General features: G+C 46.3%; 1 protein-coding gene across 4 annotated transcripts in view; it reads left to right on the top strand.

Moving 5' to 3' along the window:
- The window catches only part of LOC144149418 (uncharacterized), a 125,211-nt gene extending 109,680 nt beyond the window's left edge, over nt 1-15,531 (top strand). For 2 of the 4 annotated variants that reach the window (XM_077680979.1, XM_077680977.1), the window contains exons 7-18: nt 78-154; nt 436-1,839; nt 2,488-2,559; nt 2,730-2,851; nt 4,120-4,262; nt 5,045-5,148; nt 5,924-6,023; nt 9,294-9,375; nt 11,184-11,298; nt 12,393-12,512; nt 14,136-14,150; nt 15,112-15,531. In XM_077680979.1, coding sequence (XP_077537105.1) covers nt 78-154; nt 436-1,839; nt 2,488-2,559; nt 2,730-2,851; nt 4,120-4,262; nt 5,045-5,148; nt 5,924-6,023; nt 9,294-9,375; nt 11,184-11,298; nt 12,393-12,512; nt 14,136-14,150; nt 15,112-15,390 — 2,633 coding nt within the window. In that variant the 3' untranslated portion in view covers nt 15,391-15,531. The remainder of the gene's footprint in view (nt 1-77; nt 155-435; nt 1,840-2,487; nt 2,560-2,729; nt 2,852-4,119; nt 4,263-5,044; nt 5,149-5,923; nt 6,024-9,293; nt 9,376-11,183; nt 11,299-12,392; nt 12,513-14,135; nt 14,151-15,111) is intronic. The other 2 variants (XM_077680980.1, XM_077680978.1) reach the window with 2 other exon arrangements.
- Nucleotides 15,532-16,479: the final 948 nt, after the last annotated feature.

Here is a 16,479-nt window from a genome sequence, read left to right as displayed (position 1 = left end):
TAGTTGATAAATCTGTTTCAAGACTAGCTATTTTGGGCCTTGCCTAAAAAGTGTGTATATTTTGTTTTATCTTTTAGATGACAAAGCTGAAAAGCTGCTTGCGGAAAAGCAACAGCTAGAAGCAAGCCTGGTGGAACTGGACCAACAGAACCAGGTAAGCTGTCTGCCAGAACACTGCGTTTTAGTGAGCTGCAACAACATCAAGGGTTTGTTTGAGACTTGGCTGGGTAGTAACATCTCTCAGGGTCAGTGTCCTTGCTTCCGATCTTATTATGCTTCATGTTTTTGTTTGAAGTTGGTGAGACTACTGCTAAACCTCAAGGAATGCCGCTTCCTCATTGGAGCTTCACTCTAGTAAAAAAATTCTGCACACTGAGCTCCCAATTATCGTTTGACCTCAGTTTTGTCACACAAATTTTCTCTTTGGTTTCGCAGGAAGCACTGGCACAGTTGCTGACCTTGAAGAAAAAACTGGAGGCTGAAAACCGCCAGCAAGCGGAAGAACTGAGAGCCTTCCGAGAACGGGATGCCCAACGAAAAGCTTGCCTGTGTCAAGCTTCACAGACAGACACCGCGCCACTCAGAGACGCATCAACCGAGTCAGAAAGTTGTGACCTATCTGTTCCCGTGTCCTCGGCGAGCGTCCAGACAGAAGCTGTGTTTGAAGCCTCGTTGAAGCTTTCTGGCGAATGCGCCGCAACTTCTGAACCAGAATCGAAGCAGTGTGAGGATGTGGAATGCCAGGCCAATGAGGAAGATGAAGAGAAGACTCAGCTCAAAGAGAGCCTTAGGGAACTGCAAGACAAGTGCAGCAAGCTCGAGCAAGAGCTCGCCAACCGCTCTGCCCACGAGGGAGAGCTGGAGAAGAAGATGCAGGAACTGACGGCCAACGCTGCCGCTTTCGGCGAGCGGCAGGAAGGGGACGGAGCCGCAGCCCAAGATGCGGCTTCGGCCATCACGGTAAGCCTGGAAGAGCGGCTGCGCAGCCTGCAGGCCGACAAGGACCGCATCCTGTCGGTCATGAACGAGAAGTCGCGCGAGAGCAGTTCGCTGAAGGCGGAGGTTCACCGTCTGTTGAATGTCGTGGCGCAGGAGCGACAAGCTGCGGCCAAGCTCCGCCGTGAGAAAGAAGAGCAGCAGAGCTCAATGGGAGCCCGAGAGAACGAAGATGCGGAGCTGACGCGGCAGGCGCTCCGAAACCTGTCTCAGCTAGTCCGTGACCGCGAGCTTGAGGTTGAGGCCGAGAAGCAGAAGAACAGCACGCTGCTCCAGCTGCTTCGTCAGTGCTCGCCGGTTGAGGAGGGCCAGCTGAAGGAGTTGATGGAGGAGCGGGAGTCTCTGGTCCAGAAGGTGGCGCTCGCGGAGGAAGAGTTGAGTCGGCTGAGGACCTCACTGCACCAGAGGGAGGGGGAGGCGAGCGACCTGAAGGCGGAGGTGGATCGGCTGACCCTCGACCTCGGACTGGTCCGCCTGGAGAGCGAGTCGGCGGCGCAGAAGGTCGAGGAGAAGGCGGGCGCACTCGCGGCTGCGAGGGAGGAAGCACTTGCGCTGCGGCAGCGGCTGGCAGAGTTGGAGATGCGTTCGCAGGAGCTGCAGAACCAGAAGGACCAGCTCGTGCAGCAGCTCCAGCAGGTTCAGGCACGCCGTTTGGAAGATGCGGAGGAGAACGCGGTGGCGGCCAACAATGGCGGCTTCCAGAAGACTCACTCCAGGAGCAGTTCTTGCTCCACGCAGTCGGAGACGTCGCTCGCGAGGAAGGATTTCAGTGGTGCGGATGGGCAGGATTCCGAGATCGTGGCCCAGCACTGGAAGGCGCAAGTGGAGAAGTATCAGAGGCAGGTGGGTCTAACTGGTCTAGCTGTTCTCATGTACGGTATTCCTCATGTACTCATTCTCACCTATTAAAAAGCACCGAACCACCAGTATGCAACAGATGCGGAGGACGGCTCTCAGTTCTCCATATCTTAATTGAATGTTCAGGATTTGAAGACGCTAGATGCCGTCGCTTTCCCGAGATTTATAGGTATGCGATACCCCTACACCCTTCACTATTTTTAGTAGGTGAACCTATGTTTACCACGAATCGCCTTTTAGCTTAACCCGTACATTCAAGATATCGGATTTTTGAAACTTATTACCTACCGCATGTAATTCCAAGATGGTATATGCAGGATCTCCACATTTTTTGACAACATTCTAGACTGAGGGCTGTTTACACCCCATACCAATTATTTATTAGCCTTCTCACGTCTTTTCAAATTGTATTTTACTGACTGGAAGACCACTCACTCTGACTTAGCACTCTTTGGCCTCGATGCCCTTGTGCCATAAACACATAACACCCATACATAGAGTCTTCTCCCGCATTCCCCATATTGCGTCCTGTATTCTCCATATTATTCCCCTCATTCTCTCTATTGTCTCTCGTACTATCCCACTGAGGCACTGACGTTCCGTATGCACTTGCGTGCGCTTTCTCTGTGGCAGGTTCAAGAGCTCCAGCTGAAAGAGATCAAGCTGAACAAGGAGCTAGAGCGACTCCGGACACATCTGATTCAGGTGCGTTTGGAAGGCCGCCCAATTTCAGCCCTATTCGCCACATTTTGTGGGCTCAACCTTCATTATTCCCTGGCTTGTTGCTGCCAGCCAACTCAATTTTACGAGTTGCTGAGAGCAACGTGTTGTGGATAGGGTGCGGGCTCATTCTCTGTGACGTATGTTTCGTGCAGATGGAAGAGAGCTACACGCAGGAGGCCCTACAAGCGGAGGCGCGGGAGGAGAGTCTTCGAACTCGTTTGCTGAAACTCGAGGAGTGGGCAAGGGTGTCCGAGTCCGCCGCCCACAATGCAACGTGAGTGCAGTTTCGCAATTGCACTCACCTGTGCAATTTTGTGTCGTAGTTCAACAAGCTGAGAAAAGCAGCTAAGTGATTTGTTGGTCATAAGCATTAAGGGGGGAGGGATGCACGAGTTCACCTTCCGTGGCGCTCTTTGAGTGGGACATTGCGTACCTGGCCAGATAAAAAGAACGTTTTGCGTTTCATCGTTTTTTGTAGCTGACGCCGCTTTTTAAGCTCTTTGTTTATCTTGCTTTTCTTTCTCGCACTGGCGTATGATTACGTTGTTTCCTTCTTCTATTAATTGGCAACTCTAATAAAATTTCACCAGTTGCTCGTCAGCGCTCATGTCTGTTTGCCCTCTCTCTGTCCGAGTTTTTCACGCTGTTTCCTAAGGTGTCATGGTACCCAACTAGCCCAAAGTCAAGCTTCTGTGATTTGTTAGTTGTCTGATTTTGTGAGAAATGTCTTGATGTACAGTTTCCGTAATCAGTAACTGGAACAAGGATTAGGGATGTCGCAAAACATTTGCCTTACTGGCTTTATGTCAGCCATTACCAGTTTACAGGAAGCTTTTTCTATTACGGAGGGCTCCTTTAAACGCACACCAACGCAGCCAGGCAGTTTATGAAAAGTATGTTCCAATTACTTTTGACAGCATCTGTACATCCAGATTTTGCCAGGGCATGATGAAAGTTTACAGAACTAACAAATAAGTGTTCCAGTAGTACTCTCAAACACATTTTGTGCACTACTATACTTTCTTTTAAAAAACGAACTTGTCACACACACTTCCAACAATGCTGTAAAAGTGAAGCTAACCTGAAAATTTTCACCATTGAACTGGACTAACAGAACGGTTACTAAGGGATGTAGTAAGAAGTAGAGGAAGGCAGAGACTGCGCAGAATCCCGCAGGTTAGAAAATTTAGGCACAGAAAACATTTTGCTGCACCAAGAAGGAAATACTTTGAAGGTATTGAATAATGCTGTCGGCATCCTAGGACTGATAGCGGCGATGGCTGTAGTGATAGTCATGGTAGGATCAGCCAAAAGTGGAAGCTTTTGAGCTGTCTCTTTTGAGAAGTTCTTGATACATAGCTGATAGGAAACCAGAAAGGTGGAAAAAGACACAGAAGCGTTGTTGTGTTTTCTGCCTTTCTGTGCAGTGTGTGCTGTGTATCGAGAACTGTGTAACGTGTCATTGCACCTTCCACAAAAAGGAGAGATGCCTTCCTGCTAAGCCTTGTGTGGTGCTTTATGATCTCCCTCATGGCTTTACAGGGAACAGGCGAGCCAGCAGGTGGGAAGCCTAGCGCAGCAGCTGGCCCTTGCCCAAACACAGCACGCGGCCCTAAGTGAAGAGTTGCGCCATGCCAAGGCGTCGCTCGCCAACCTCCAGTCGGTGTTGGACCACTTCCAGACAGGTGAGAGGGCGGCAGACTTCGCGCCCTTTTTGGCTTGCTCGTTTTGCAAAAGGTGTGGTGTGACCTTCTTTCCACATGGCCACTAGATCAGGGGTGGCAAAATCTATTACTCAAGCATATATGTTGAGTTCTGCTGATATCTAGGATTCCTGTTAGTCACTCGCGCTACTACTTTTAACGCCTGTTTTGAGCCGTACAGCAGTTTCTGATTAGACACTCCCATGATGTGAGGTTTTAGAAACAAGTGTAGTGTAAACTTATGATTACCTCCCGAGGTTTTGCAAATTGCCAGGCTTGCTGGCTTTCGGTCTAGCAGGGTCCCAATGGGGTGATATGCACGAACCAAGTTGCCTGTGGCCACGCAGAGGTTAAGGAAGTGAAAGGTTTATCGGATATGCTATGGGTGTTAAGAGCCGTTGCAAGAACTAAATAACCTTCCAGAAGAGGAGTAGAGGAACCTAACTTTGTATACATGGAAGAAACTGGTGAACGTCTAAGAGGGTTGGGACTTAAAACGTTAGTGGTCTGGAGAAACAAAACTTTAGATATATAGTCATTTCTGGTTTTCATCTGGTCTCCGTGCCTGTAAGTGTGCCTTTATTGATTGCAAATGCATTATCAGTATAGATTAAGTCTGCTCCACTCACTCACAGACAAGTGCCAGGCTGCTTTTGTGTGAGAAGCTACAGAAACTCTGATGTGTTGTTAGTCTTAGTTTTAGCTGTGGGGAACTGTGGTTGTGGTCTAATTGACGATTTGCCGCCCTTCGTTTTATCCTGCAGAAAAGGACAGGGAGATCCAGTTGGTGCGATCTTCGTACGAGTCACAGCTGTCGCTGGAGAGGGAAAAGTCCCAGCAGCTAGTTGCACTGGTCACACAAAAGCAGGTAAGTGTGCTTCAGTGCATTGTACATATTACGGTGAGCTGCTTATGGGAGCATTTAGGCAAGAGCATATGTCACACTCTGAAGACTGTGAAGTTGGGTCTTTACAAAAGGCAATGGCACTGCAAAATTAAATAGGCAGCTTGAGTCTGTACTATGTCAGGGTGAAAGCGAACAAATAAAGGCGATAAAAATGAATAAACATTCCTATTGAAATATCTTGCTGTCATTGAAATGAAGTTCAAGTTTTCTGTCTCTGCGTAATGTACTACAACTTCACTGTTGTATTCTTCAGTGAGTGTGGAAAACAATAAAAGCAGTTTGTACAGGTGTGGCACTGTACTTTTTGGTTGCACGGGTAGCTAGGGGTCTGAACTAATTTTGTCATTGAAGTTGGAAAAACTGATGAAACAGTAATGCAGCAAACTTCCTCGGAGCAGCCCAATTTCGCTGTAAACTTTTGAGGCTCTTGTTTTAGCTGTATTTTTTGTTTGTGGACTGGGGAGGAGTTCCTAACATTCTGGCGAATCCTTGCAACTGTTCCATCTTTAGCCAGTTGGTGCAGGACTTTACAGTTTGCTACGTTGAGTGAAGACCGTAATACAGGCACGAGGCAGAACTGTAACCTATCTCCTTTTGCTCTCCTTTTTCCACCTTCAACTTTGAACAACCACTAAGCAAAGACTGCAAGTTTTCCTCGATGTTAATCTGAGACTGTTAGGAGCATCTTTCTTTGTGTTGACGTTGCAAAAGATGTTCATTACTGGATGATACATAGGAGCAACTGGAAGGAAGCCGGGATGCCCTCGAAGCTGCCGAACGCCTGAGCCAGAAGCTGGACCGTAAAGAGGAGGCCATAGCCGCACTCAAACAGCAAGGTGAGGCTTCTTGCATGTAGGGAAAACATTGCCAGTGTTTTGTGTGCTTTGTTTATTCTGTTGTGTAAGCATTTATTTATTTTGACTTTGTTCCCTCCTTTGCACTGATAGGCATAACAATGCATTGGCATTCTGATTTTGTTGGGTGTGTCGCAAGGTTTCGTTTTGGGCCTTCCTCTTTTTTTTTTTTAATTTTCTTTTCACTGATGATTCTAGGCGAACTCTGGCTTTCCTTTGATTTGGTGTGTCTGGAGCAAACTGCTTAAGCAGCCCGAAAGCGTTAAAAGCAACTATTTTTAAAATCTACATTAGCTTGTGTAAGCAGAAGGTTAGGCACGCACCCGATTTCTTGGGGTGTTCCTCAGGGTGGTCAGCTTTCCCCACTCTTGTTTCCTTTTTTTTTCCCCTTCACTTTTTGCTCTGTTTTGCCTTGCACTGATGGTTCTGTGTCTAGCACGTGGTTGGCGCACACCACAACACCCGTCCCCAACTTGGCGGTTGGCACTGGAGGTTTGTTGCACGGTCACTGACTGCAGCACTACGGTCCCCCGGGAGAGAGAGAGAGACACCCGTGCACCGGCGCCTTGCCGAGGCTTAATCTCATTTGGTATCTCTGGGGGAGTTGAGTGACGCTCGGGGAACCAGATGAGATGCAGTCTCGGAAGAGGCCCATCCCATGCATGGCACACACCCTTCTTGCACCACGAGGGAAACTGCACACCGTCTCCTTCTGTCTTTCTTCGTTCCACCCTTTCGTACTTCTCACTGTCTCTCTCTCTCTGTCTCTCTGCACTTCCAAGTATATGTTCTGCATGTGATTGTCCTTTGAGTTGCATGAGTTAGTTACTCTGCTCGTTGACTAGAATCACCTTGCATGCGCCCTTGCATTTTGTGACTGCGACCCCTGTTTCAGTCACAATGCACCACTGTTGGGTGACGGGACTCTAGCGTGCATGACTAGCTCGTGGCAAATGCGTGTTTTGTTTGTGAGTGTGTTTGCACGTGCGTGAAGCTTCACCTGTTGTACTCGATGGCCTTGCATGCTTTTTGGTCACTCCCATGCATGCTGACAAGCAACTTGGCTGTTATTTAAAACGCCTGTTATTGAATGTGGTCATGTGGAAATAGATTATCAAAGGTTGTTGGGAGCTAGGAAGTAATTTTCATGGTAGCTGGTAACATGGAGAAGATTGTCGTGTCACATGTTTAACATGCGCAGAGAGCTGCACTAGAAGTAACATTGATTTCAGGATAACAAATTGAATTCCCAGGATGCTTGCCTGTGGTTAAATAAATACGGCTTTGATCTGACTTGATCTAGTTGGATTTGACAATTCTTTTTGGTAATAGTGTAATTATATGACACATGCGAGATTAGTTTAACCAGATTACTCTCTTCTTTCTGGTGCAGTAAATACAGACACCTTACATTTAAGTAGGCTGATTTAGGGCAGTAAATAAAGCATCCTGCACTGAACCAAGCTGACCATTTTTTTAAACGAAGGGATTCTAGAAGAAGTTGGACACTGTGGCCATGTCTGTGAGTGGTGTGAAACACTCTGTTGTGCTGTTTTGTCAAGAGTTGTTCCCTGTCCCCCCTGACAATGCCTGTTTTGTGCTGACGTGTGCTGTTGCAAATGTGTGCAAGAAAGCATGATGGCATGACGAAAGAAACAAAAGAGCGTCGCCTGGCAAGTGTTGTCGCTGCTTCGTTGTTGCAATCGCCTGGAAGAGGAGCAAGTTGGCATCCCACTGGCTGGGCCTGGGGTTGAGTATTACATCAGGTACTGGTCTGACGAGAAAGCCACCAGTACCTGTGTGATATTCACTCCCCCGACTCTGGCTCTGCATCGGCCTGCGTCTCACTGCCTGGCCCGCCATGAACCTTGTGTGGCGAGCACGTGACGAATGTGTACTGTTGGTGGTTAACCCTGCAATTGACTGTGAATCAGTTTATTTTTGTAAAGACTGCACTTTTTTTGAGCCTGTGATAAACATGTGACAAACATGTGACGAGCATGAAGCAAATGTATATTATTTATTTGTTTATTTATTTATTTTATTTGTTGATACTGCAACCCCCATTTCAAGGATTTTAGCAGGGTGGTTGCAGATAATTTTTTACCATGTTGGCACTGCAGAATACATACAACAAAACAAACGAAAACAAATACAACAGCAAGATATGAATAATCGGGCCAAATTTGCTGCAAATAACACTAAGGACGGCTACGAGACTTGGTTATTAGTTAGTTCATTCCACTGAGTTACGGTAGGCGGGGAAAAGGAATATTTGAAGCGATTATTTCGCGACCGAAAAGGGGTTATTGTCAGTTGATGCCTTTGGCAGGTGGCGTACCCAGATGAAAATGAAATGATACCGGGAACATCAAGCTTGTAATGCCCCTTAATTAATTAAGAAAGAAATTTTAGGCGTATTGGACAGCAGCATTAACAGTTAATGCTACAACTGCATGTCCTATTCTAAACGGTTTGATTTTTGGGGGGAACGAATATTTGAGCACTTCGTAGATCGCCTTTAGGTGGCAATAAAAGTGTGTCTCCAGAAATTCGAGAAAGTTTGGTCGTAGTAACAGCAGTAAAAATATTGGTAATCTCTTTTTTTGACTCCACAACAATCACTAAATTAAGGAGCATTTGCTTTCATAGAGCTCCTCACTTGATTATAGCGTAAACCTTGGGATTATGTTGGAAATACAAGGAACCAAATGCAGAATGAACTTCAATTTTTTCCATCAGGTAGCCTTTTAAATTTACCCTTTTTTTTATGGTGTCTTTATGTTTCTCGCGCTGCATTTAGCTTACTGTGTGAACATAGTAGCTTGCTTGTCTTCCTTGGGGTTAGATTCCCATCAGTTCCTTGACGATTCAGGCACATCAATTGGTTAAAAGGTTCTTCATGTTGTGAATACCTTGGCACTTTGAAGAAAGCAGATAACGAAACATGATAACAAAGCAGATAACAAAGCACTACCTTTGCGCTTCGAAGAAAGCAGATAACAAAATATGATAACGAAACATGATATCAAAGCAGTGGCGAAATATTTTTTGAGAGTTTTTTATTTCAACTGCCCTCAACCTTGCTGATGTGTTTTGAAATTTTTTATTGCTTGAATACATGAAACAGAAAGCTGTCAAATTAAAGGTAGTTAATGGTATTGCAAAAGCAAAGACACTGATTCTTGTCATGTGAGTACTAGTGTCCTTGTCGTGCCACGGTGGGGTGATCCATGTCATCTCATCTTGCAGTCGCCGACCGAGAGGCTGAGATGGAGAGAATACGACAGGAAGTACACGTCGTTCGCAGCACTACGGAGGGGAAAGTTGACAAGTGCGTACCTGAAATCAAAAGTTTTGAATTTGTCGAGCCGTGGAAATGATTTAACAGCAGTCCGTTTTCCTTGCTTACTCTGCCCAGTGTTGTGTTTGGGTAATTCATATTTCGAGTGTCTGTCTGTGTGGGTTCATTTTTGCGCTCGTGCCGTTGTTAGGTCTGGTGATTAGCTTTTAAAACGGCTTCGGATTGTGTCTTCGAGAAGATGTTAAAATTTGCTAGCACATTTTCCAGTTTATTATGCATTCCCCCTCACTTTTTTTTTTCTTTTTTTTTTTCTGAAAAACAAATGATGCAGCAGAGTCGATTTCATGTGTGCCACACTGAATTTTTGGAATTTAACCTGATACTTTGCGATGTGTCGCATCACTACTAAGTGGGTGCAAAATGCATTGTGGGTTAATTCTAATAGGGTTTTTGTAGTGAACTTTTCGCCTATTTTAGTCGAAGAGAGCGAATTTAATTAACTTGTTCAGAACAAGTACGCTGGTGTTTTTTAGGCATACCAATAAGTAGAATCTCGAAACTAAGGCCGTGTGAGTGCTACCCTGTTTTGCACAGGTAGGCTTGGACCATAGCCCCCTTAGGAAGTGAGCAGATACCAATTCTTTGATAAATGAGCCACTAGTGGAAGGCATTGACGTCATCTCGGCTTACCCATTTTTCTCCCTGGCAGCAGTCCTCGCAATTAGGCTCAGTGCACATGTAGAGGCCTCATTTTTAACAGCGAAGCTATTTATCAAATCATAATTTTTCGTGTCCGCAGTTGAAAATACCAAGAAATTGCCGAGTGCGCGCACGTGAGCGCGGGTTTCACGACGACCACCCAGCAGTTAAAAAACAAAGTTCCAAGCGCTCGTGTGTGCGTGGCTCGAGGCGATCGCGCAGTGTCATCGGCGCACAAATGTCAAGCCAAGCTTGCCCACTTGGCCAAGATTGGCCAAAAAAACACTCCAGCGTTCACCATAATCGTGGCAACACTCGCTCAGAACAAGAAAGACACGTCATAGTGTACGCCCCTCCAAGGTGATGTCCAATCATTATCTCTTTCAAAGAAATGAAAGAAGCTCACACCTATAGCAACAATGATGGAGTAAAGGTCGTTTCAGCAGTGAAGAAGCAAATCGGCTGCAATCGTAGACTTAAACCTTCGGGGTGGTCGTCGTGAAGATTGCGTTCAGCCTCGCTACCTTAAAAGTTTTGCGCGTTAGTGTGAACTTCCTTCGTTTCTTTTGTATGTATACGTCTAAGCTTTTGTGTGCAGATACTTATGTTGCAGTGCCATTAGCTAGGAGAGCAGATAAGTTATTATTATGCTGTGAGAGTTTATTTCATGCTGCCACTTCCATCCTCTGGAGTCAGTCAGGGAATACTGCAAAGAATGATTAATACAGATGGGGACTTTGTAGTCGTTACACCAGTCGGTCCACCGGCAAAAATATGATGCATCGTTCTGTTAAATGGACAGCTCATGATTTGTTTAGCTAGGTGAGCCACTTCGACTGAGAAATACAGTAAAGCCTCGCTACAAGAGGCACTCGAGAGACTTAGGAAACATGTCTCTTGTAACCATGGTCTCTTGTATGCAATGTTGCTAGCATGGCGAACATAGAAATAACCAAGTGTCTCTTGTAACAGGGTTTTAAATTGTTAAGGTGATTCACGGTGTCAAGAATTATGAGATAAAATGGGCCCGCTGCATTAGCACTGCTGTTTAGTGCAGTGAAGGCATCAAGAGCACTCTGTTTCTATGTGGAGGGTTGTGTGAGGGCTTCACCTCGTGTGGTTGCACTTCCGTGGTGCAGGCAAATAATGAAGAGCCTGGTCCTGGGCTACTTCAGCAGTCCCCAAGGTCAGCGACCCGAAGTGGTGCGGCTGCTCGCTCGCGTCCTCGACTTCAGCCGCGAGGAAATGGACAAGGCGAGTGGTAGCTTTTGCGGCCGTTTTTTTATTTTACTTCTGAACTGTGCTTCGTCTAAGCAACTCTTCGTGCTATGCAATAGCATGTGCCAATCTGTGATTGTCGCTAATGGGGGGAGCAAAGTGAAACGAGACCAATGCCACGTCTCTATCGAAGGTTGGCGTGGCTTTAATTTGTTGCCAGAATGCACCGAATTTCTGGGCTGACTGGAAATATTGCTTCTGCCGACAGACTTTGCCTTCAGGAAAGCGTGGTCTCCAAAGGAACGGGGTTGTAGCGCGTATAGAACAGCTCTTCTTGGCGTGTTTTGATTTGCACTAAATGGTTTCTTTGAGGCGTCCCAGTTGTCAAATGCTCTTGATGTCTTGAGCTTATCTTTTAGGATAAAAGGATCATGCAGATACCCGTTGGAAGGTGCAAGGGAGAAAAGTGGAAGGAGGAAGAGGCAGTGCGTTGTCTATTTGTGCAATTGGGGTTTAGGGTGTCAAAGAACTCCATTTGTGCGTCTTCAATTAATGTGGAAGGGAGCTACATGCATATATTTCATCTCGAAATTCTTTGGAGGTGCATATAATTTTCTCGCACTCATTTGACTTCTGAACGAGAAAAGATTGTTCTTGCCCTCCCTCATTTCATCCTTCAGCAACCAACAGGCACGTGACACACTTCTTAATCTCAACTCTTCTTTGCTTAAAGTGCATTATAAACTTTCTCTGAGTACCTCTGTGCAGATTGAAGTCTTGGATGCATAGGCCATGCTGGTCAGTCCTCTTGACGTACTGATGCAATTTTTTTTAGTATGCCCCATTTATATTTTCAATTTTTGTGGTTTTGAAAAGTGCGTTTTGGGCTTATAATTGTGAGCTTCAAAGGCTACTTCTTTCAGACTAAACAAAGTTTCATTTTATCTCCATGGCAGCTTCAACCGGTTTCTTTTATTTCTTTTTTTTTTTTTTTTCTGAAAAGCAGCCACTCTTGATCCAATGTTGATACTATCTAGGGTATGAGTGGCTCTCAGAAATTAGGTTGCTTTGTAAGCTTCATCTTTTGTGGTGTAGATGTGCTGACTCTTGTGCTGCGGTTCTCTTGACAGGCTGGCATAAGCCTGGGCTCCCAGGACGGCAGAGTCCGCATTGGCTGGATCTCTGGCTTCTTCCGGAAGTCCGGCAGCCCCGACAGCACTGGCGGAGTAGCCAGGCCACTCCATCGACAGGTGAGCCGTCAGGGCTCAGACAAATTCTTACATGCTGCAGCTGAATGGCGAGCTGGGCTATTTGGTAAACGTGCATGACGAAACCCTGAAAAAATTCAACCCTGAGAATGTGGGACAAACAGAACGATAGGACGAGCGCTACAGGACAAGAACAGCAAGGACAACAGGACGAGAACGACAGGACAAACAGAACAAAAGGAAAGCGCTTGTCCTGTTGTTCTGCTTGTCCCATGTTTTCAGTGTTGCGCTTTATGAAGGCTTCGTCATGAACTCTTACAGTTGAAACTCTTTGCAGTAGGCTGGCAAGTGAAAAGTCATTTACGGTATTCTAGACCGTACTTGAACGTGTGGAATCAGCTGTTAACTGGTCACAAGCTTACTCTTTTTTTTTTCCAAACTGTGGTGGTAGTTTTTTTCCGAGTCATATTCTACTTACATGAAACAAAGGCAGAGCTTGAAAATAAACTTAGTCTAAACCACGGAGAAAGAAGTATTTCAGGAGGGGAATCCGCTGGGCTGGGACAGCGCGGGCGGGCTGCGCGTTAATGTCACTGTCTGGCGCGGGGGAAACGCAGCTTGCGGAGCAGCACAACAGATGGCGCGTCAAGCGCGTTGCCATAGTTTACATGTTCTTCTAGGGGCGCGACTCACAAAATTCGTAATATCATCGAAACTATTGTGAAAATTGCCAGATTTCTTCCTGTAAAATAAATAAATAGAAGTGCTCGACATTTTAGCACCAGTTAATAATAAATACTGCCCTAGTTACAAGCCGTACCGTGCTTGAAAAGGAGCACTGGAAGGAATCCCGGAGCAGATGACGTCTGCCGACGCTGCCTTCCCACCACGAGTGGTTCACTCTCGCCGCTCTCTCCTCTCGCGGGCGGCTTCTCAGATTTGCGCGCGCTTTTCATGTTGCGCAGACAGGGCCGCGAAGTTAGGGCAGTCTAAATATGAACTAATTGCATTGAAGATAAGAACCATCATTCACTGGAACTAATCTCACCTAGATTTTCAACCAGGTTTTTTTTATTGTAGGTTCGTGTTCTAAAAAAAAATCAAAGCCCCTTCGTCCTACGAAAATTGTTTGAAACGCGATGACTTCATCCGCCCCAAACCGACTCCAATGAAAGTCTAGTCGCGCGAGGGATTCGTCGGCGTCGTCTGCCCACGGCGGCGGCCGGCTATGCACCGACTGGCCTTGAACCGGCGAGCCTTCTTCCTTTGGCGCCTCGCGACAGAGCGCGCGTCGGTGCCGTGCCTGGCGCCATGACTTTATCGCGCCGCCGGAGCAAGCCCAGTTGCGCCTCCTGAATAATTCTTGCTCCGTGGTCTAAACATATTTTGCTGATTTTTACCAAAGTGGCTCTCGAAGGCAATTGTGTTTTTTTAGTAAGCGCCAATAAGCTCAGCCTTTTACCCTCCCTTAGTAAAGGCAGAAGACTGAATCTAAGTTGGAAGCAAGGACTGATTTGAAGAGTCAATCTGGGAGTCGGATTTACCATGAACAATTTTTCTCGTATTTGAAAAGTGAGTGTAATGTAAGGACAAGAGAGGCATGGTTATCATACTTGTGTTGCTTCCTAATTGATAGTAACGAGCATTACTTGTATTTGTTTACAGCAGCAACCAGTACCGGTAAGTATTTCCCAATGTAGCAAACCCGTTCGAAAGGAACGGCCAGTTTGCTTGTTTGCATGAAACTGTTAAACCGGGCATTTGAGTGGTTTTACACTTTTTGTACCAACTGGTTTTAGGCGAATCTTTTAATTATTCCTTGCATACGCAGCATGTGAAGTGTGATTTTCAAGGACTCTAGTAAAGCATAACAATTACTCTCTTAAGCTGTTTATGGTAGTCATAATGCTAACACCGAAGCTCATATAGGTGTTTTCCCTTGGTTATCCCTGTTTACAGCAAAACCGTGGCCCCGTAAGTATTTACCTGCAAAACAAAAACTATTCAGAAGGGGTATTTTTTAAGACCTTATAACTGCTGACCACTCTCCACAAAGTCATTATAGAAGCAGTAATAGTAGTGGTGCATTTCAGGAGTTCAAATACAGCACCTTTGACTTCCATTGTCCTTATAGAAGGGTGCTATGAGAAAGTAAAGGAACAGAAATGAGAAGGTAGCTCAAAGAAAGGCTGCCAGTGTGAACAGTCAGAGACCTATTAGAGGTCGGTAAACCCTAGCTCTTGTGTATACAAATAATCATACCAAAAACCTCATTATTCTTGTGTTGTGGCAAGCTCCCTTGAAGATAGGCTTGGATACATTTGCTAGGAGTTAAGTTGCTTCAAGTGGTTCAGCTTATTGAGAAAGCTTATTGAGAAAGCATTGCAATGTAAGAGCATCTCATGCCTTACATAACATTACTTTAGGGCTGTTGTTCTTTCCATGTTCTCCAAGTACTTTATCTCAGTCCCTACATTGTAGAGGAAAACTTTAATTCAAAGGCAAACGAATTTTTAGACATGTGTATGGCTATTTCTGCCCTAACTAGCTGGTATGGTAATTATAAAAAAACAATCTATCCCCTTAACTTAACCTCGTATATTCACACTTTCTGTTTTTTTTTCCCCCATTTACTCCGCAGTCATTTTCGGCACTCTTCGTCAAGTTTCTGGAAGAAGAGTCTGAGCCCCAGAAGGAGGTTCGGTTGCCCGTGGAAGCGATGGCCCTGGGGACGACGTCTCGTTTGCCGGCTATCAAGCCGTCTCCTCCCAAGCCAGCAGCGGCTGCCACTCCGCACCTGTTGCTGCAACCCATTGCGGAGTCACTGCCGACGCTTGCACCAGTAGCCGTAGTTCCGGCGGATTCCACCGGTGGTGCTCCGTCATCTTCAACTGCATTCCTTCAGGAGATGCTGGGCTGAGCTTCGACTGTGGGACTCTCCTCTGCGACGCACACTCAATGCCGGAATTTTTAGCCGCTTCGTTGCCTGTGGCGAAGTTGAATGTCTTGACTCTGCTTTTTTCTCTAGAATACATGTTATTTTTGTATTCTCTGTTGTGTAGTTACTGTCTCCTTGTCTGATCTATTGCCAACTAAGTCCTGGAGGCGCCTTCCAGGGCATTTGATGCATTGTTTCTGAAGAGTAGTTTTTATTAGTCTACGCATACATCAAGGGATGATGCTACAGTTGGACCCTTTTATAAGAGAGAGAGAGAGAGAGAAAACTTTATTATGAACAGATGGGTTAAGGAGACGGGGTGGCCACCAGGCTGGTGGCGACTAAAGCAGCTTGTTCAACCAAGAGCTCCTGGGTGGCCAGGTCGGAGCTGCCCAGCGCCTCCTCCCACTGCTCGCTGCTGGTGATTGGGGGGAAAGGGTCTTGAGGGCATTCCCACATGCAATGGGTGAGTGATGCATACGCACCACAAAGGGGACATTCGGGAGAGGGGAATTCTGACGGGCGAATGTGGTGGAGAAGGGATCTCGTTGGGAAGGCTCCCGTTTGAAGGAGTCTCCATGTTTGCACTTTATGTTGTGGAAGAGATGTATGAGATGGTGGGTAGAGACGACGGGAGAGACGGTAGTGCTCTGTAATATCGTTAAAAGTGATCAGCTTGTCTCTGGTGGACCTGGCGCCGTGGTGGGGAAAGGGGCTCATGCCGGCCCGGTGTGTAAGCTCTCGGGCCGCCATGTGTGCCGCCTCATTCCCATGTAGCCCTGCATGGGCAGGGGCCCAGACGAGTTCCACAGAGATAGTGGGTGGATTTTGTTGGAGAATTTGGAGCACATCCGAGGAGATATTGCCTCATGCAAAATTTAGAATGGCCAGTTTCGAATCTGAGATTATGATTCTAGGTTGTGGCCGACAAGTAAGAGCCAGAGCGATTGCCATCTCTTCCGCCTTAGCTGGTGAATCAGTGCGGATGGTGATTGCATTAACTGGGGGTGAGTGCGGGTGGTTGATAACTGCCACTGCGTAGGCATTTCGGTGCCTGTATTCTGCGGCATC

This window comes from Haemaphysalis longicornis, unplaced genomic scaffold, assembly GCF_048455015.1.
Source record: "Haemaphysalis longicornis isolate Haplotype H1 unplaced genomic scaffold, Haemaphysalis longicornis Haplotype H1 scaffold_8, whole genome shotgun sequence".
In the NCBI taxonomy this organism is placed as follows: domain Eukaryota; kingdom Metazoa; phylum Arthropoda; class Arachnida; order Ixodida; family Ixodidae; genus Haemaphysalis; species Haemaphysalis longicornis.
The sequence above is the reverse complement of the archived record's forward strand: the minus strand, read 5'-3'. Positions and strand labels throughout refer to the sequence as shown.